Source organism: Apus apus, chromosome 4, assembly GCF_020740795.1.
Source record: "Apus apus isolate bApuApu2 chromosome 4, bApuApu2.pri.cur, whole genome shotgun sequence".
NCBI lineage: Eukaryota > Metazoa > Chordata > Aves > Apodiformes > Apodidae > Apus > Apus apus.
In genome coordinates this window covers 8,544,849-8,567,461 of record NC_067285.1, presented here as the reverse complement: position 1 = coordinate 8,567,461, position 22,613 = coordinate 8,544,849, and the positions used below count along the sequence as shown (strand labels likewise).

Genomic DNA, 22,613 nt, shown 5'->3' with positions numbered 1-22,613 from the left:
AGGAAGCTCTAATTATAAGTCCAGTAGTACTGGAAAACTCCTTTCACTTCCTTGAAGTGAAGTTATTGTGAAGTATTACTTAGTTCACCTCTTCCTTGCTGTAACACAAAATGCAATAGGGAAAGCAAAATCAGAGAATTCATAATGAAGCAGAACCAGGGCTGTGTCTCATCCACTGCTCAACGCTAGAGAGGTTAGTGTGACACAGGTAGCACAAAGCAGCATGTGAAAGAATGTCTCTCTAAATCACAGTGTGGCACACTGGCCATTGGCATGCTCATCATTTCTACCTCTTGCTCTGCAGGGTCAGTAGCATGTGTTACACTGGCATTTTCCACACAGTACATTCCAGCTACACATCTTATTACAAAAGGCAATGTCTCTGCTATTTGTGTCCCAAAACATGGGATTCTCTCTTATGCTGAAAATATGTAAATATCCAGCTGTTCCCACAGGCTGAGCAGTGCCTGAGGAAGAAGCACTTCCATCCCACTTCAGTTCTTGTTTGAAACAGAGTGCAAACTGTGGTTGCTGCTGGCAGGTATTAGCCAAATTGAAACGGAGCAGAAGCTAATGCTGATTTTTAACACTGACTGCAGCTCCAGTCAAATTTAAACTTCATTCCAGTCACTGCAAAGCTAATACAGGGCCTTGCCTGTCTGCAGGGGGGGAACACCACCACTGCACTCTGTCCACAAAGAAACCAAACAGAGCAAGGTCCAGGTCTCCTGCTGGTGTGTATCAGCCTGTGTGCAGTCAGAGGAAACCCCACCCTCAGAGCCCAGGAGAGGTATGGGTCAGGGCCCCTGGAATTTTTGTTCTAACAAACCCTTACATGGCTTGGTACAGAAGTAAAGACCAGCAGGAATTATTTCACTTCCCAGCAGCACACAATATAATCACCATCAGGAGACTGGAGGGAATGCTGTGACTCTGGATCAGGAGTCTGAGATGTTTGGCTTTGAGTCTAAGCTGAGGAAGGAGAATTTGGCATTTGGCAGGGGGAAACAATCAGTGAACAGGGAGAGGTGCACTAACAGAATCTTCTCTGTAAACAAACAGCAGCCTCAGAGCCAGGACCCCACAGAGCCTGTGAGATCAGGAGGAGAAGCATTCCCTGCATGTTTGCTTAGGAGGTCAGACAGATCCAAGCCATCAGGAGGAAGGCAGCTCATGTTACAAGGTTGATGAACTAAGCCTTGAAAGGTCTAGGTTCAATTCTCAAATTCAGCTTCCTTTGTGACCCTCAGAAAAATGATCTCTGTTCTTCTGTACCTCAGCTTCTTTCCTATTAAACCATCCCCATCATCAAATAAAAAGCTGGCACCACATTTTTGGGCACTATTTAGCACAAACTGGCACAATTTTAGGGACAGAAACTAAGCTAATTTTGTTTTCTTTCACAAAATAGTAAGAGGTTTGAAATATATGAAATTTAAAAACCCAAATCTAATAGAGAAGGCTCAAGAAATTGTAAAAAATTTCATGATCTTGAACTCTGAGCCACATACAACTAGTAGATTTTATCCATCCAAACACGTCGATTTTGAAATGCTTACAACAGTGCAAATCCTCAAGCTCCATCACTGCTCTTTTTCCTGCTGGAAACAGTTCAGCATGTTGTGGTTATTTCCATTCCTAACATATTTTTTGCTCACTTGGTAGACATCAACCAACATGCTAATTTATTCAGCTTTTTACTTTGCAGGTACCATTGCTTCAACATACAGCTGTCTAAAATTTGCTAAGTTGGGCTGTTATTCACACAGTGAATAAGGCTTGGAGCCTGGGGGAAAATCAAGGGAAGAGGGACTAAATGCCAAGCAACATTCTAGCTTGGCAACAGTCTTCTGGGACAGTCCATATAATAATATATTACTAGGAAGTCAATGGGAAAGAAAAGGTTTGTGATACTGCTTCCTTTTCATTTTCCTGTGAGGGAGCAGGGTGAAGCCAGAGTGCTTCTGCTAGCATTATTCAAACCACAGAAAGCCCCAAAATAGAGAGCTCATTTTCCCATGTTTTCATTTTGCAGGTTTCCTACATTTCTAATACAAGTAGTTACTACAAACCTGCCAAACTCTTTTATAGAAAGCAGTACAAACAAAGTGCTTCAGGTCCTATGGAGAGGACAATTAGAAGTGAGGTAGAAACTGCCTATTTTCATATATTTTATCAATAATGCTATTTGGATTCTAGCTTTAGTGTTGTGTTGTTGTCTTTTTATTTCAGAGAAATGCTTGGAATGTTATTACTCTGCAGCCTAGAGTAAACCACCTGGATGGAGTCAGGATATACACTTCAGCTGAGAGCTTTGTACAGGAAAGGCTTTCAGGTCCCTTACAAGCATGCTGAATTCAGCAAGGAAAGCTTTGGCAGGGCAGTATGCAGCACACTCAGCAAAAATATTATTTAGTCAGAAAACAGCTTGTGAACAACCAAATAGTGCAACTTGGACTGCTCCTCCTCTGAAACAGAGTGAGCATAAAGAATATGAATTCACAACCATGGAAAGGGAGATACAGCCAAAAAGAATGATGGCAGATCAGGGGGCCAGGAGTCTCTCCTCTCCCTTTCATAACACCTGAACTTGGCCACAATAAAATCTAGCCTTGTTGAAGTGGCAGCAATACCTTCTGTCTTATTTGGATCTGCAGAAATTTACACCACAGCCTGCCCAATCAACATGAAGTCCAACTCTTTGCGAGACTGGTGCAACTGGCATCAGCTGCAAACAGCTGTTATTTGCAACAGCAAAGGATTAACTGATGCTCGCCTTGATCTCTGCACTTTATCATACGATGGTGTGAGGAAAATAAGATGATCACAAAGTCTTTCCAATTTGCTATCAGAAAACAGTACTCCCTACCCAGCCCTCTTTCAGTCTCTCCTTGCTCTGGCAATGCAGAGCTGCTACACAACTCAATACTCTGTTCTGTGCACAGCTAGAATAAGATGACAAATGTATAAGGTCAGTGAGAGATAAAAGAGACAGACTGCAAGGGAGAATAAACTACAAAATAACACAAGTTAGCTTCAAAGGAATTCCTTAACAATGTTATCTATTTTTTTAATTCCTCCAGAAGGAATCTCTCCTCAGGATTTCAAGAGCTGGCTGCCACCACGCTTTTCTAATTTCTTTCCTACTCTTTTACAGTCCCTTTTCAGGGATATTAAGCAAGTTTTCTAACATAACTACAATATACAAATTCCCAATATATATCTTCCTTTTTTTATTTTGAGTTCTGGCTTGCATACATGTGATTTATATGTCTTTCTACCAATATTAATTAATACTACAGCAAGTAAAAAAAACACAACAAAGAACAAAAAACTGTAGCTTAACAGTTAACATCTGGAAGAGTAGGTGGAATTTATATCAAAGATATTTCTCAATCAAAAAAAAGACCAACTTCTTTTTTATGTGAAAGGAACATGAGAAAAACACACTTGGCAATACCTCAGAGTGTTAGGCTGTTAAGAAAGAGGAGATGAAAGTGAACATAAAAGAAAGAAGTGGCTACAGAAATACATAGAAATAAAGTAAATGGGAATAAAAAGAGAGACACAACCAAATAAAAGGGAAATACGCAAGGCAAGGAAATATGATTAAGAACCAGAGGAGACAATCTCTCAAGGCACATGGAGACTGAGATCTACACAATTCAAAACAAGCTCATTGCAGTCTTTGGAAGTTTCTCAATTGCCTATTACAGTTTGGAGTGTGGTCCAGAATAGCAGAGAGAATGACCAGCAGAATTCAGGGGAAACCCCCTAACTTGGTCTGGTATCTCATATACCAGTCCATGTACTCAGCTATCCATGAAATGCCAAATTCAGGAGACATTTTGTTTTTGCTACTCAGCTTTTGAAAACACAGCCTGCCCCAGCTAGAGTGTAGAGTCACTGCAAAGCCACCATTATGGCCACCTACTAGGGTGAAGGAGTTTCAAGTGAAAAATTATAAGAACACTAATGAAGATAGGATGGCTATAGTTCTCCTTGCCTGTATTACATGGATGATTTATAACCCTCTGAGGTCTTTAACAGAAAAATTACAATCTGCTTTTTGTGTTTTGTAATGGAGACAGCCTTACCTTGCAGATACATTTCTTCTCCTTCTGTGAACATTTGGTTGCACCTGCTGCATCGTGCACAACTTGGATGATAATGCTTGTCGCCTGCCTAAAACAAATAAAAAAGGGAAATGAGGGATGATTGCATCGCACTGCTTTTTGAGGATCCATTACTGCTGTTTTTCTTACACAAAACTGCTCTCATGATGTGACAACAGTGATGAGATTGTAAGATCTGCCATCCCACTTCACTTCAGAGGTCTATCTAGTTCAAGACCCTGTCCTCAACAGGGCCAACATCAACTGCTTGGGGTAAAAGGCTGTAAGAAACAGGACAACACAGAACAGCTGTTCCTCCTCACACCTTCCCATTCAAGTAATCAGTGGTTCAAATACCTCCTGGCTAGAGGCTACATCACAATTTATTTCTTGAGTTGCCCAAAACCTCTTTTAATCTCCATCCATTTCACAGTCCAAGGCAATGAACATCACACTGTAGTTAGGGATTTGTGTAAACCTGCCACCTCCTTATTTTGTCAAAGAACATGTATTTTTCCTATTTCTCCATTGTTATGGATAAATTTAGACAATTAACAACAGTTTTCTACCTGCCAATTTCATTCCTTCACCTTCTTCCTGACACTACATGAATAGAAAGAACATTCTAGAGCCACTTCTGGGAACATTAACTTAATTCACAGATGCCTGACTTCAGAAGCTTCAGTAGCACAGACAGCTTGAGCTGAATTTGCACTAGTGATGTAAAGATGCTAAATACTCTAGATCCTGTTACCCAAATCAAGGCAGCCATTCATTCTCTTAAGTACAGTGATACCCATAGTAAACAAAGCTGATCAGATTTCAAGCCTATAAGAACAGGAAAAATATCAAGGCACAGATATTAATGTGATTTCTTATCCTTAGGAGACAAAGCAACCAATGTATTAATTTCTTTGCATCAGAAACTAAGCATAAAAAATTCACATCAGTCTTTTTAAAATAATTAATTCTATAAAACAACCCTTAATAGTGGTTGGACTCAATGATTTTGAAGGTCTTTTCCAACCAGAATGATACTGTTAATAGCATCAAGTAATGCATAAAAGTCTTTAACATTTTATCTGGCTTTTGAAACAAGGTAACCTTAAATCCTTTTTTCACAAAATATTCCCTATCTGCTGAGATGTTATATGCACAAAATGTGTTTACTCTATAGCTGACTTGTAAACTGTCATCAAGAGGAAGGAGCCAGTCTCTTTTCATTGGTGCCCAGTAACAGAACAAGGAACAAAGGGTATAAGCTAGAACATAGGAAGTTTCACCTTAATATGAGGAGAAACTGCTTTACTGAAAGGGTTACAGAGCACTGGAACAGGCTGCCCAGAAAGCCTGTGGAGTCTCCTCTGGAGATTTTCAAAACCCACCTGGCTGTGTTCCTGTGTGTCCTGCCCTCAGTGATCCTGCTTTGGCAGGGAGGTTGGACTTGATGATCTCTAGACGTCCCTTCCAACCCCTATCGTTCTATGATTCTGAGATCAAATCCATTTCCTACTAATATTTGAGACCCTAACATTACAATTCCTTACATCTGTTGAGATAAGTAACAACATATTTTTGGTTCACATTTGATATAGATTATATAGGTTTAGTTTAAAAGCATTTGTATGAGATGATGAAGTATATGGATTAAAGTACCTGCCACCTACCAACCAGATCTACCACCTAGCCCTTCTGCAGCTACAGTTGCACCATTTAATTTTACATGTTCTCATCTATTCCTGCCTCAGTAGTGCAGTAGACCAGGGTCTGATTTTAGGGAAGGTTGGGAAATGCAGCTACTCATAGAGAAAGTGGTGTTTGAGGACATGACTATTTGGCTTTTTTTATAACTTCAAACAAGTCCTGTCCAGGAATTTCAGCAGTACAAGGCCAGGGACTCAGTATGCTGTTAGTTTTGCCATGCACTCACTCTTCTGCTGCAAAGAACTGTGTCATTCTCTTAGTCAGATACTGCCTTTCCTGTTGATTCCTGTTCCTGAGAGGGCAACATCCACCAGACAGATTAATGAGATGTAGTATTCTTTTGTACAGCACATTTAGACCTATCAGGCAAAAAAAGGGGCTCCAATAAAAAGGGAGAATAAAAGGTCACTACAAGATATGCCAATTCAAGGAAGAAAAGCTAATGAGGGAGGAAATACACAATACACAAACTTTCATTATTAGCTGTCTTCTTAATCTCTGACTCTCTCTAGCAGTTATTTAAGCCCTGAGTTGTTCAGTCAGATCCATTTAAGACTGGAATTTAAGAAAAAGAAAATGAAGAAACTCTGAATGCATCTGAAATGTAACACTGGCATCAAACCACAGCTATTCTGATCTTGACTGCAGATGTGCAAAGAACAGCTACTTGTATATATATGCAGCTTAGGGTTGTGAACATTGAAGAGGGTTCAAAGGTAGCTCTCTAATTCACACAGCAGAAGTCAACATCATTTTCTACACTTTCTGCCTCACACAAACAATATTTTACATACAAAGGAACAACAATTTTATCTGTGTTCAGTAAAAAAATCCCAACATTTGAGCATTACTAAAGTTCTTCAGCAGAGTGAGGCCCACAGAGCTGCTTGTCACAAGTGATTTCAGACGTATTTGATTTGAAGATGATGGCAAATCCGATGTCCTGGGAACTGCTCCCAGTTAATGAGATATAAAGAATTCCTAAGAAGGCTGAATCACTGCCAGAAAGGATTGTCTCCAAACAGGAAAAAAGTAATTGAAAAATAGATTGGAAATAATAAACAGGAATATTTTATGGGCTCTGCTTCTCTCCTCCAACTGAAAAATACCTCTGCAGCATAACTGTGCTGCTGCTTAACAGAGCTCAAAGTTTCATTAGCTACATGGATTTCTCTGAAATAAAATTCATAGCTACTCAAAAGCTATTTGGTAGGGTAGCTAAGTAGCTACATTGTCTGAACTGGAAAGACTACAGGACCTGTTATACTACTATTAATTAACCTCTGAAATAACCCATCTGAGGTGTGTCCTATGAGATGCTTACCAAATTTTCACACAGGACTGAAGCCTTACAAGGTGAAGCAGGTTTTATAAAGAAATAATTTGCTACCAAGCACTCTGGGGCTCAACTAATACAATGTAGTTTTAAGAAGGACAGATAGGATCCAGTGGAGATATCTTTATTGTGAGAGGACCATGGAATGTGAACAAAGGAAACTGCGCATTTGTACGTGTACAGTTTGACCTTCTCTTCTTCCACTCTGGCCTTGGTTTAGGGTTGGTTTTTTTTATTATTTTGTTTGGTTTTTTTGCTCAGGAACAAGAAAGCTGTATCTCATCCATGTTTTATTCAAATGATGCATTTCACTGTCAAATGCAAATGGAACCAATCCTTCGGGCTTTGCATAGCTACTCTGGCAGACCTAGCCCAGGCTGCTGAGTTTCCTGTTCCTTGTCTTGCAGTTAATTCACAATAACTTTGGTCATTTACTTCTAGTAGCTTTTTCTATTCTTTGTCCTAAAAGGGTCTGTATCAAGTTCATCTAGTGCTAGTATTAATAAGCCTTTCACTTGCCATGATTATCTGCTAAACATTCCATTTATTTTTTTCTTATAACAAAGCTCTTCTTAAGGATCATTTAGAGAAAGTACCCTGCATTCAAATACTCATCTAATTGCTATAAGCAGCTTACATGTTTTTAAAAGCCAGGCTATTTATAGGAGAAACAAATACAGGATTAATCATAATATTATGTATAAACCTGTGGCCTCTCTGAATATTTTTTTTCCTGGAAAAACTTCTGATATGCTACTGTCAAGAGAATACAGTTTAATGATATACATGTGTATAGAGACCAATTTCAAGTTTCTTTGATCTTTACCCAAGGCTGAAACACCTGGATAAATTTTGGCTTACCGTGAGGGATGATGAAGGAACTCCACACCCCAGACAACACAAACTTGCTAACACATCCTGTGTTGCAGAGGTTTTGGGGAGTTACATACTACAGAAGCTGTTGAATGCTTCCCAAGCAGTTTCAGGAGTTTTTCAGCTCCATAATATTTCTACAACTTGGGAGTGGAAGCCTTTCTTCAGGGGGTATCCACTGGAAAACAATATGCATCACCACTAACTCAGGGCTAATCTTCCTATGCCTGACTTGCTGTTATCATTGAAGAAAACTGCTTGCTAAAAATCAATCATTTATAATGTTCTAGGAAAACTTTTTGGATCTAAAAGGGAAGAAAATAGTCACACATGCTTTTTAGAGATCTGGTCTCAATCTGCTCTTAGGCTACTAAACCCACATGCAGTATGGCTGTTGTGCAGCTTCCTGTACTCACATGCAATTAAAATAGTAGTAGTAGTAATACACCTTTATCAAATATTTCCAGAGCTCTAGAACTGCAGTATGAAAAAACAGTGACCAAAGGTATAAATCATAGAATCATAGAATCCTAGGGGTTGGAAGGGACCTCGAAAGATCATCTAGTCCAACCCCCCTGCCAGAGCAGGGTCACAAATGTCGTTATAAATGTAAATACATGGATGTTAAATCTGAGTAGCTTTCCATGGTTCTGCAAGTCTCACTGATGCATGGTTGAGCAGCAATATATGCATTCTATTTCATTTTTTTATTACTATATAGATCTCCAATACACAATATGTATATTCTATGCATATTTATTTACAGAAAATAGGCTTAATGTTATTTTACATAGTAAAGGTTTTATTTATTCTGGTAGTTTCAAGACTTACACTGGAATCAACTTTTAAGCAACACTGAGCTTTAGTTTCCCAATCTACCTTTAATGTCCTTCTTAAAATACTTTGAAGAAACACTACCAAGGGAAACCATTACAGAACTACATTCCTTATGACCAGTCCTGAGAATAAAACTGTATAATCACCTCTCCTCTAAGGCTTATTAATTACAATTGGATGTTCAACAGTCAGAATTCATGGATGATGGGCTACCTAGGGGAGCTTGATGTGCAGACTCTGCAGAGGATGTGTCTCCATTAACATTAGCAAAAGTACAAATTCTATTATGGATTTTAACAATACAAAGATAATAAGACAAAGTTAACAACAACAGACCAGAATTTTATCACCTTTTCAGACTCAGCAGCTATCAATTTCAGCCTTCTTCTTGGCACATACAAATCCTCCTCAGCCGATCCAGTCAGTCTGCAATGCCATTTTAAAAGCCAGGGTGTACTGTTTACAGAGGGCTTCGAAGGCTCCCTCTAATGGAGGGGTAATAACCCTGTACAATTGCCCAGAGCGAAAAAGATCCCAAAACACAACTATTGCATTAAACACTGTATGCATCAAGATTAAGGAGACTTCTTGCTGTTCAAAAGGAAAACTAAAAGGCTGGGAAGTAGGGAGTTAATCTGAGCACCAGTTAACACAATGCAAAGAACTCCTGCTGAACCCCCTCTCACACTCTGATGCTCCTCCTCTTTACAATTCATTCACCTTCACTTCACCAAAATACCTTTGGGAAGATCCTGAAGCCAAAAGTGTACTGGAACTCATAAGTGTCAGGGAAGGCAACAGCGGGTATGGTATCACAAGAATTATTCCAACCCAAGAACTACAAATACAGCTTCACACTAGCTGATGTGACGTGCCCCAGAAACGCAGCATAAAGAGTACCTGCATTAAGCACACATACAGCATTAATCCCATTGACAACGCTACTTCAAAAGCCAAGGAATGTATTTTCCAAGTCCATCCCCTCTGTCCCCACTTCCCAAGACTAATTTTTAGTCTCTGAGTGCTTTTAGAACTCTAGTCTGATTAAATCAATGTTTTCCTCTTCAGTGAATGTGAGAGCTTAAGATTTCCTATTACTCATGCCTTCAGTCCTGTCCTTCCTTCCAGAACAACAGTGAACAAGAGCCAGAGAGAACAATAACAAGAATCTCACTAGGAGAGCTCACATGCCAGTGGGTCTGGCAGAGGAAGAACTAATTACCAACAGACATTTTCTGCTGGCCAAAGGACACAATTAAGTGCATAGTTGTTGCATTACATTTGCACAGCTGCACTCACTCTCCCTTCAAAGGTATCTTAGCAGTCACCTGACAGACACCTATTAAACACATAGAAAGTTTTACTTTTCTAATACTATTTAAATACCACCAAAACTGTTATGTAGTTGAAAGAGTACATTTAAGAGTAAAAGCTCAGCACTCTTCTTTTTTCTTTTTTTTGGGTCCATAATGATGGACAAACATAATCAAATATTTAGCTGTACCATGACTCTGAGGGGAACGACTTGATTTTCTACGTCTCTTAAATGCTAAGGAGCAGCATGAAGAATAACTTGGACTCATCTTTAAAATAACTTCAGTAATTTAGTGAACTGTAAAACAGGAACTGTGGCAGTAGCCTACCATCTTCCAGTGGAGCTTTATTTTAATTACTTGCACAGGTCGCAGAACCTTCAACCCTGTTTGATGTTTGGTATAATATCAAATTCCATTGTTTTCTTCTCTGCAGGCTTCTGTGATCTCACAAGCAGCTGGAGAAGGACAAACACTAAGATGACCAAAATTTGTCTCTAATAACATCCTGACCCAAACCATGCACTCATTTTTCCCAGGCTCTTATCTGTTTAGCAAGTCACTACAAATATCTGTCCTCAGATACAAAAATAATAGTGCAACTCCTTTGCTTCCAAAGGACTTCAGAATCTACCATAATTTCCTCAGTTACTAACAATGGAAGGAAAGTGTAATGCAATTTAAACATTGAGAATATTCTAGCCTGATACATCCTTGTTTGACACGTTTCTTTAAAACTAGGACCTTCTAAAGCTGTTCTTAACACTACTGTCAAACATCTCAATAGGAAGGGCTCACAGCACAGTCTCAGCCTCTGCTCGACCTGCGACAGGATGGAGCAGTAAGAAGCAGAGCTCACGCTGGCAGTTCCCAGGCTGATGGGGCTGCAAGACACAAGACACCACACCAGGGAAAGTGGGAAATGGAGCGTGAGGCTGTCACTGTAAATCTGAATGACAACATGCATGCAAGAGACATGGAGACCCTCAGAGCCTTCCATTGCTTGCTGTGCTGCCTTGGAGAAGCCAAAACTGCAGCCATCCTGCTGCTATGAACACTCGCACTACTAATTCATGCCTGGCTCCTGGTTTTTATAAAAAAAATACTTACCAGCATTCCAACAGTGACTGCCAATGTCATGTTAGTATATTCCCTAACAGAGAGACTACAATAAACTTTGTAACTCATTAGTGTCAATTCTGTCAGCGTACAATACTGTTACACCCATCAGTTGCTGCTAATAGCAAGACAATTAAGAAATTGTCCTCATGGCAGCTGAATATCAACTGGATTTACTTTGCTAAGAACATGCACCTACCTACTACTAGGTAGTTTCCTTCTTATCAATACAACTCTGTGAATTCACTGACTTCATATGAGTGCAAAGTGCATTTCCATTATTCAGCTTTCTTTTAAAACATGTTTATTGCACAGATTTTTTTTTAACTTTTTTTTTTTTTACTTTTGAACTTTTCAGCAGTATGTATATTTGCAAAGCCTGAAACAATTCCCTTATTTCTTAACAATGCTGGAACAATTCATAAGTACAGGTGTGGACTTTCTACACCTTCTGCCATCTTTAGGCTTCAAAAAGCATTTACTTTATCTTGTAAGCATTTTGTCCAGCGTAAATTTTTGACATGAAGAGATATTTCACCTAAATGACCTGATTACAGCCACATTCATATTGCTGGATTACTCTGGAATCAGAATCAACCAGCAAAGCTACTTTACGGTAACTTTACCACAGTGCCACAGGCCTTTTCAAACAGCCTAATACTAGCATAGCTATAACTGTGCCTCAACCAGCCAGTAAATCACCTCTACTGAATACCAGAACTGTCGAGCAATCAGTACCTCTGCAGCAAGGAGAGAAAGCCAGCAGCCACAGCGTCTAGCCTGCTGAAATCCAAGCAAAGGCCTTAGCTTGGGTTGCTGCTGAGTGCTACTTACATGGCACAAGTCAAGAGACAGCATGGAGTCCACTGGATGGATTATATACCAGATGTATGCAATATGCAATAGTCTGTAATGCCAGGAACCTCCCGCTTTTCAAGTAATTGTCATGTTTTCTTTGATTAGTTCACAACAGAACTGCTAAATTATCAGAAATATGTGAATTCAAGAGTAAAACAAAACCACATTTCTCCCTCTCACTCTCTGCATGAAGTGTCTGTTACTCCCTTGACCTGTCCCCCTGGCTGAACTGCTACTACCAGAGCCTGATACATATGCAGAAGCAGATCGTGTTGACTGAAGTTTTATTTGCAGTGCTGCGATGATACCTCCAAAACAATGAGAAGTATCTTAGAAGACTGAAATATTAATAGTTTATTTAATTAGAAACAACCTGCTAAGTCAGTAGAACTTTAGCTGACTTCAACCTGCTGAAATTTAGCTAGAAATATTAATAACAAACTTTTTGTTTCTTAAAAAAAACCACAACAGAATTATTTCTTAAATCAGAAAGTACTGCATCTGAGAGCAGATAATAAATACTAGACCTCATCCTAACATAAAAAGGTTATTTGCAATTCCAAAAATTCTCAATAATTTCCATTCCAATCATGATTTGATTGTGTTTGTAGACAGACAGAAATAAAGAGCAGTGTTATATCTGCATACATACATGTGTGTGAATGTGGAATTTAAAAGAAACATTCTTAGATCTTAAAGAAACCACAAGAGCATAAACCAAGTAATTCTTAAGATGTCCTACTGAATGTTCCAAATTCTGTATTCTAAAATACAAACAAAAAGCTATAATGGTCCATATGCTTTAGACACCAAAAAATCGTAAGAACAGAGATACTATTAACAAAAATAAAAAAGAAAAAAGGGCAACGATGAAGTCATTAAATTAGAAATAGTGATAACTGATAAAAAAGCTAAAGTTACCAAGAAATAACTATAGACAATACGTTCACAGACAATAAGAGTCTTTATTAAAGCATGACAACACACACAAAAAATAAATTAAAAAATAATCACAGATCAAGCAAAGGTCCCTTGTGAGCTGTAACTGGAAAACAATGGCAGATGACATAGAAAAGGCAGGAGTACTCAGGAGATGTATCTTTCTGGTCTATATCTGACAATATTGAAAGACATACCTTTCCTGTTTGATACTGTTTATTGAGCATGATCTTTTAAAATAGTGTTTGCCATAAATCAACATTTACAAATTCGTAGATTTGAATAATTTGTACTTAAGAGCCTTAATAAATGTATAGCTAGGCAGTTTTCTGACAGATGGATGTGTTAGCAGGGGAGGCTTTCCTGAGCCAGATACCTCAGAGGTGGCTTCCTCCTACCCACAGCATGAGGCACCTCTAGTGCTGGCCAAGATAAGAATATAAAACCTTTCCTGGTGAAAACGCAGATGACCCAAAGACTGAGCTATCTAATAACTACAAGTGTGTTTTAATAGTCTAGTGTAACATGCCTGCAAATGAAGAAAGCAAGGTCCTGTGAGATTAAGAGCCATGTCGTTGCCTACTTTGGGTTCCAGGGAAAAGCCCTATAATTTTAAAAAGCCAAGGTCAAGCAAGATGATTTCAGCAGCTCCTGTGACCTTAAAATCCATTCCAATGGGCTTCACACAGAGAGAAGCTTTTACACGTGCATCAGGGTGCTCCTAGAGAGCACAGGACTGGATGAAAACAGCCAAATAATTAGAGTCTAAGGTTACTCTGGAAGATCCTCTGATAAGAGATGAGAGCTGTCTTGGCTAAGCAGCAAAATCCATGGTACAGCAGAGGTTTTGCTGCTAGAAGGGAGCTTTTGCTGGTGTGGCCTGTGGTTCAGAGAAACAGTTTAAGTGCAACACCAGGAGAAGTTCTGGGGTTCGGTGTGCTGCATCAGCACCAGGATTGCTACTGACCCAGAGGGTCCAGCACTGAGAGGGAGCTCTAAACTTTGGGGAAGGTTGAGAAAACAGGTCGGTGTAGAACTAAGAAAACCTCATGTTAACCTGTTCAGTGAGCAAATGCAAAACAATTTCTGATGAAGGAAGTGAGAGCTTTGGAGATTAAGCAACTCATCTTGGATAAAAATTAATGCTTGCAGTAGAGCTAAGCAGAAAACTCATTCTCAGACTCCCAGCCCTGCTGGACCTCCATGTAGCACACTAATAGATCCAAGTAACTGTAGCTGAATTTCTTGTTCATCTAACACAAAATGCCTTTCCAGTTTTCTATCAGAAGGCTGTTTCATGGATTGTGCAACCTTTGGCATGCAATTTAGTAAAGCCTGGTCTCCAATCTGATGTGTGCATTCAGTTCAGAGGGAGTGTCCCAAGAACAACACAGAAAAAAAGTTGCAAAGGCCAAAGGAAGGGGGGAAAGAAACTGAGCATGAGGTCACACACAGTACATCAGTAAAAGAAACCAGAGAATATAAACTAAAGGTAGCCTGTAAGAAACTGACTTGAAGCACTCAGTATATACTCATTTGTACTTTGTAGATTCACAGATTGTTCTAATAGGACAACATGTTAGGAGTGAATTGAACAGGGAATATTTTTTCTTTCCATGACTAGAGCCTGCTTTTGTAGCAATCTGATCCTAAAAGTCATTGCAACTATTCTGATCCAATAATGCTTTAACAAGTCTACAGAATGTAGACTTTAACATGTCCTTGATTAACTGCAATGCTACCTGCAACCTTTGGAAACATTTTCCAGCAAGAGGTCATAACAAGCAACAGATGGCAATCTAGTGAAGGGATAGATTTTCTTCAAATATTTTTTCTTCCCACCCACACTGCTCTTAACTCCAGAGTCATCAATACATAATTACAAGCCTCAGTTTCACAACATCCAGACATTTTTCAGGAATACTTGTTTTGCAATTCTGGCCAAAGTGTTTGTGTTACACTAAATGAAAAACTGAAGTATCAGAGGACATAAAGATAATCAATGGACAGTTAGTGCAGAGAAATATTTGCCTCTTTTTCAAAAATAACAACTTTGAATAAATGTTAGACCACCAACATGTACTCTGCTAAAAGCAGCACCTTTTATTTTTGGCAGGAGTCCATTTTTTCCCCTATTTTTCAGTTTTGTCACTGCTGATACATGTTATTTCCAATTACAGATGCAAAACTATGTAAGCACACTTTTGAATGCTAGCTGGCATGATCATCCCAGCATGGTATATTTGTCAGAGCCAAGACACAGGGATTTTACTCCCTATCTTATTTTCTTGAGCTTTATATAAAATCAAGATTCTTAGTTACCACAGGAAAACCATTCCAACAAAATAACCATAACACAACATATTACTATGGTAATGAACAGAAGAAGGTGATGGATATAAAGCAGACAGAGATACCTAACAATTTGTTGCCATTCAGTTTTCAAGCAAGTTCTGGTCCTCCACGATTGTTGCCTCAACAGCAGTGGTTCAAGGGTGTTGCTAAGATAAATCTGCTTAAAGTTTTTTCTGCCTCAGTTTTTCTTCTCTTATTGACAGGAAAAAAAACCACATTTGCCAGCCAAGATGCAACTACTTTGCAGAATTCAAAGCAACAGAAGATCCATCTGTACAGGTAACAAATCTTTCTCCCTCTGAACCCTACATGTAAAAGTCAATTTTCTAAGATTTTAACTCATACTCACATGATTTATGATTTTCATTTCAGAGACCTCTGCAAACCATAAAACATCCCACGCCAGTTTCATGGGCAGTTTAAATTACAAAGTCTCTGTGTCGCTGATGGTGAAATGTGCCTATCTTGCTGTGTGTTATTTTTCCCTCTTACAAAGAATAAGACTTGTAATAAATGTGATACATTCCAGATATCTATCCAAAAAACTATTAGTCCTGTACGATGCTTGCATGTAGCATGACAATGTAATTAAAATCTACCCATTCTGTGCTCCAGACAGTCATTTCAAGATTTAATTACCCACAAAATAATCATGTGTATTGTATTTCTTCATTTGTAAAGCACCTGTTCAGTAAAGACAGGTGTTAATTCTGTGGACATCAAAGTCCCTAGAAATTCCAGACATATCTTTTGATTTTGTGTTGTTGTTGGTTTAATTTTTTCCCCAGGAAAGCACCCTGACAAAGCAGACAAAAAGAGGGGACTGATTCCTCCCAGAGGGAACAATGAGCACAGTACCCAGATGCAGCCTGTTACAAATGGGTGACAGCTATGGACTGGCCCCAACAGGCTCTTTTGAAGTTTCCAACATGTTACAGCTGCATTCTTTCCATTAGTGACTTTTTAAAGGGCACAGGTCTAAATCCTGCCCTGCTCTTCTGGAAATCAGTAGCAAACTCCACACTCATATAGGAGGACTTATTGCAGGACTTAAAAAAGAAAAATGACAATCCTGCAAAAAAAAAAAAAATCACCACAATTCATTTTTCATTGTGATCTCAGTCCAGAAAAAAACAAAGAGTAATTGGCTGAAATAATATTGTACTACTAGATTGCCTCACATGCCCCTACCCTTGCATCCCAACTGACAGTGAAAATGCAAGTCTTGTTTTCAGTGTAAGTGCTTCGGTGCAGGGATCACTGTTCATTTTCTATCTCTGTGGTGGGTGATTGTGGCAGGTAGCACCAGCACAACACAAAGGTAGTAAAAGATAAACACAAGAAGCAGTGGGAGCTACAAAATAAGAGTATTACATTTTCACTGAAGCGGTCTGTTCCAAGGGGAGAACCAAGTGTGTTCTGCAGTGAGAACCATTCAATTGAATTCTTAATACAGCTATGTAATAAGAACAAGAAAGTCATCCAAGTATGTCACTGTTATACTAAAAACTGGGAGGTGCTACGTGCACCTCTAAGACATGAAAAAGCTACTAGTGTTAAGTACCTGTTGTGTGTTACTGGAATACACGCAATGGCTGTATATCACTAAGGCTGCTAGTGGTGGTAAGAAGCTTTACACCAATATAAATGCTTCTACTGAAATGTCATTTTGGAGTATTTTGATCAGCCTGCTAAAGTTTCTCAGTAATATTTAGTGCAAGAAACACACTGAAGAATATTTACCTAAATCAAAAAGGTAAAAGCTAAAGATGCTGTGCTAGGAAATACAGATCCTAATCAACAACACCAAATTTTTATACACACCTGCCAGATTTCACAAAACCCTTTGTGGCAATAAAGAAGGCTTAATTGGTTATTTTTTCAAATTACTTGTTACAACTTGCTCCTCTTATTAATCATCCCTACATCCTCTTAACATTCCTCCCCTTTCTATTGATGTTCAAATTGACTGAAGGATGGTTTCCAAACCACTGCTGAGAACTTAATGCCTTGTGATTATGCTGCCATAGCAACTGAACTTCTGTTAGGGCTCTGTCAACTTCAGATACTCTTTTGTCATGTTTATGTATCAAGTCTTTCCCAACAACAGATGTCCCTCTTTCCAAAGTCAATCTTTTGAGATGAGGAGGAGAGGAATGAGCAAAATCCTGTTAGAAAGATTGTTTATATGAAGCAATTATTTTTCTGGAAGTCTATTTATTCTAGATTTTTTATCCCTAGCAAGGTGTGGCAATTACCTCTAGCATATTTTTCATAAGGGAATGGTAGTCTAAGTTAAATCTATACTGCTACTCAGCTATACAGACAACATGTCTGAACCATTTATCCATATCCTGAGTTATTATCAGACTTTTGATTTCCTTTTTTTTACACAAACCACAAGGGGGAAAAAAAAAAAAAAATCAGCATTCTACATTAACTGATAAAACACATTTCTCAACAAAACAACAGGGAAACTGGAAACAGAAGTGATCAAAGGAGTTAACAAACTATATTAAGATTTTAGATAAAGAATCGTATTGTTCCTCCAAACATCAACAATCAGTTGCAATCAGAAAAAGTCCAAGCTCTGTGCTATTCTACTCTCCTCCTGGCAGTTTCAACACATTAGCTGCACTCTCCTTATCTAAGCAGAATTACACACAGCCTAAAAAAAAAAAATATATATCCTTCTGATGCATGGGAACAAAAGTACAAGTAGCCTATTATGGTACCACTGGCAAACTATTCAGTCACAACACAAAGCTGCAGCCCTCTCTACCCCCCTAAAGAAAGTCATGACCCCTTCCAGTTCAGATCTAATTTTACAGAAAAGGGTTTACCTTCTGATAATAATTCTTCAGTCTAAGTCTACTCCCTCCTCATCCCAGCAGGCAGACGCCCTCCACCTTCACTGAAATTTGAAGCACTACCAGAAGCGATGTGCTGAGGGCTGACAGGGAAGTGCCTGTAACTGCACCCAGCCCTGAGCTTCTCTCCTCCTCTGCTCACACTCATGCACTCTCCTGCACACACCCACCAAAATAAGCAAATAATCCTCCCTACAGATTAAACCCACTCCAGCGGTAACTCGGCCAACCCATTCTGAAAAAGGAAAAGGGGGAGGAACATTCCTCATCACTTGTGTGTCACTATGGGATGTAGATACAACTCAGAACTCTTCCCTTGGGGAGTGCTTTCTGCTGAGCATTAAATTAGTGCTCTCTTTCTCTGGAAGTTATTAAATATTACTTCCACAGCTTCTGAAGAATTTATACAGCCTCCTGGGTTTTAGTCTAGTTTTGTCAGAAACACTTAGTTACACTGAGATTATATTCTAGTGCAATTCAGACTGACACAGGCAGAGTGCTGGGGCCACTTCTCACGCTGGTACATTAATCCCTTTATCCTGTTTGCACATTCTGGGGGAGATCATGCTTCAGACACTCTATGAACATGTAATGAATTTACAGTGGCCCTGTGCTCTAACCCTATCTGATCTCTCAACAGGTATTTTCCCTAATCAAAAGAGCCCTTTGTTCTGCAATATATACCTGTCTGGCTAAGAGGGCACGCAACCACAGCATTGTGCTTCTGCTTTTCTTATCACTTACCCAGGACATTCAGGCAACACCTTCATGTTTACTCATTCACTGTAACAGCAGTAAAATTAAACACAGACAAAGCAAATCACAGAACTAACAAAGCATGCACTAAACTCCACTGCTTCTTCTCACATACTGTGTAGCCTTTTCCCCTGCATTTTTATGCTGTGTGAATGACAATGGTGACTGAGAGACAATACTTAAGAACAAAGTCTCCCAAAGCCTATAAGACACCCAAACCAGTAGACACTTAGTGATATGAAAACAGAATGGTAATACATTCTTCAGGGATATTATTTTATCACAACTTTAACACACCACCAAAACCAAACCCATTCAGTTCCATTATATCATCATCTTTCTTCAATTTGTCAACTGCTTAATCTATAAGAGTGTTGAAAATTTTACATAACCTCAATCTGTATTACCAGTACAGGTTGCATCATTAAATTCTGGTAAATGACACATTTTGTGATACTTCCTGCATAACCACTATGGAAACAGCCTTGGTAAGTATTTTGTTCAGCAGAAGAATATTAGTTAGCCTTTCATTTAAGAGTTCTGAATGGCATTGAAATAAATCTGTTTGTTTTAAGAGATTCTCCACATGGTTCCTCAACCTAGAGAGCGTGCTGGTACAAGAATACAGGACCAGACGCATGAGTGTACTGAGGTAGCTCAATAAACTCTGTACATGGATCTTTGCAGAGCAGGGTGATGTTTTCACGTGAGCAAGGAGCCTAAACCTTCCTAAAATAAATATATAGGCTACTGAGTTTCCCTGTTAATCAACTGAAGCACCTCAATACTCATAATCACAGGCAAAGTTGGTTGCATGGTTAAATGTTAGCAGAAGGCACACTCTTGAATAACATAAAGAAGCTTTTTTTTTTTTTAATAAATCATTTGTAGTTTGTATGGGAAGCAGCAATGTTGTTACTGATATTTATTTGTTATTTATTTATTTATTTATTTAGAACAGACTCATTCACATGTAAAGAAGTAGCAGAAACTCCTCTGAACCCCTCACAGAACAGGTTTCTAAATCTAGCTTTGAAAACAATACTTGAAGAAATTTACAGGCTCCTCTGGCTCACATCCATTTCCTCTTAAATACACATTCAGTTTCCTTACACAAGCATAGCAGCTTGCACTATTTAGTTGGTTTTGCCCCCTCCACTAATTATTTTTATTATTTCTAGCTTCAGAAGTCCAGGTGCCTCAGAATTGACATCTTTCTGAGTTAGTTGCATCTTAAAACTCTGGCACATTAAAATAACACTACCTACAAGTACTAAACCTTCTTCACATTAAATACCACATTTTCAATTACTACTCCTCTTTAAAATCAGGGGAAGCTCAGCATAAACAACAATATCAAAAGCACAATTAGAACTTGACCTTGCAGGCTGAAGTCAAGGGAGCCTTCTGGTTGCCCTGGCATTTCTCTTTCCAGGCCCATCTGTTAGAATGGCGTTATGCCACTGCTTCCAAGGTGGGATGCAAGTTTCAACAGAGCACAGGAAATGCACACAGGGGAGGCAGCAGCCCATCAGAACAGGAACTCGAGCTACACACAGCCAGGAGAAATCACACACTGGCTTTGTATTTGCAAATGAATATTAAGCAAGTAGTATCCTAAAAATAAATGGGTAGAGTAGCAAGATGACCAAGAGATTTGACAGCAGACACATACACCTTGATCTGCAGATCATGAGATCAAATCCCACTCATATCAGTAACAGTCAAAAAAAGTGAAAACCATAAGACCTGAATCTTATTCTCAGGCTTTCTGGAGGATTTCATGGAAATTATCCCCCGGTTCCTGCCTGACATCTTCTTTCTCCAGAACTAAAAGAAAACTATTAAGGAGGTTTTTAAAACACTTAGGATAAGCAGAGATTAATTATATGGATATAGGCATGATCCACCCTTCTCTGAAATCAATGGAAAGCTTCTCTTTGATAGAACATATTTTGAATTAAGCCCTGGAGGAACAGTTATATTGTATATGATGATAACATTAGCTAAGAAGTATTTAGACCAGCACCTTTCAAATAGCTAAATACGTGCTGAAGTTTATCTAGCTTTATGGAGTTACACGTGTCTACATAGAAACTTGCAGAACTGGGATCACATGGGCATCTTCCAATAGGCAAGCCTTGAAGCTAGGAAAACAATATCTTAGTGGAAAGCCTATGTGAAAGTCCTCCCTCACAATGCTGCTATTGCCTGATAATAAACAGCATTAATGGGAAATGAGTAACTTTCCATAAATAAATATTCCTTTTTGCTGCAGAAACCCAAGGAAGAACACTGATCTCTGTTGCCTTGGCAACATTCTCCAGAAACACTCAAGTATTAAAACATCCAGAAAGCTGCAATATCTATTTCACATTGGTTACTTATCACATTCGTTGTGTTGACATGCACTCATCTATCATTTATGACTATTTGGAGCTAACTTAAATGCACATGGTATTTTTCTTGCATATTTTCGTGGCTACTGAATGTTGTCGGATCTATGGCCCAGAAAAATAAGCATTTTTCCCTGGTATGTGGATATTAGTCCTGTTTTTTCTAGTAATGCATTTCTAAACTGAGCAGAAGGATCACTTCTACAGAATGGCTGGAGGGAGCCCATCCTTTCAAGGCTCGAATTTCATACTTTGAGCTCAGACCTTGGTCTTTCTGACAGGCTTTGCTGAGGGTTCCTACCAGGGGCACAGCATAGCTGCTTCTGAGATGAAGACTCTTAGGACCACATCAGGAGCTGTCTCTTGCTGGCTACCCATTGTAGAAGACTAAAAGCCTGATTTTTCAGAATTGCTAAGCCATACCAAGGGATAAAATGGAACAAGCAAGACTACAATGTTGCAAAGCATCTCAATTTCTCTTTAAACAAAATAAATAAATAAATAGATCTCTTACTGGAAAAATAGATACCATCAGCCTCTATGAACCCAAAACTAAGTTTCATGCTTCTATTTCCCTTTAGTTTTTCTACAGACTGTCCCAGAAGTACTAAGAATGAGAAGAAAATAAAGCAGCACTACAATGGCATGCTGCTAATTGCTTCTGATCCATTGGAGGGAAGTGTTTGCATAGAATGTTCTACATACTTCCCTCTTCTGATAATTTCTTTGGATTAAGATGATGAAATAGTATACTGTGCTCCTGACAAAACAAATTATTTACTGACAAATAAATGAAAGACACCAATCAGTGAATTTACTACTATCGTTTTTCTTGACAAAGGCAAAATGCAAAGTGTTCTGGTTCTTCTTCCCACTGAACATTAGTAGGTATAGATTGGACTGGTCAGTGATGCCATGACATCTGGACAGTTCCTGTAACTGTGCTATTTCCCACCCAGAGGCAGCAGAACAAGAGACAACCCACATGATATAAATCATAAAAAATACCCAGCTTTGCCAAAGAAACATTGCCAAAGAAAACACAGAGGGAAGGCAGCAATCCCCCCATGAGAATCTCAAGCACCATCTAAACTAAAACTTCAGCTGCAATGAAAGGTCGTGGATGATTTCCTGAACTGGAC

At 38.9% G+C, this 22,613-nt stretch overlaps 1 protein-coding gene across 12 annotated transcripts in view; it reads right to left on the bottom strand.

Moving 5' to 3' along the window:
• ABLIM1 (actin binding LIM protein 1) overlaps nucleotides 1–22,613 on the bottom strand; it is a 209,437-nt gene that overhangs the window by 48,839 nt on the left and 137,985 nt on the right. For all 12 annotated transcript variants that reach the window (XM_051618225.1, XM_051618224.1, XM_051618222.1 and 9 more), the window contains one exon: nucleotides 4,098–4,185. In XM_051618225.1, coding sequence (XP_051474185.1) covers nucleotides 4,098–4,185 — 88 coding nt within the window. The remainder of the gene's footprint in view (nucleotides 1–4,097; nucleotides 4,186–22,613) is intronic.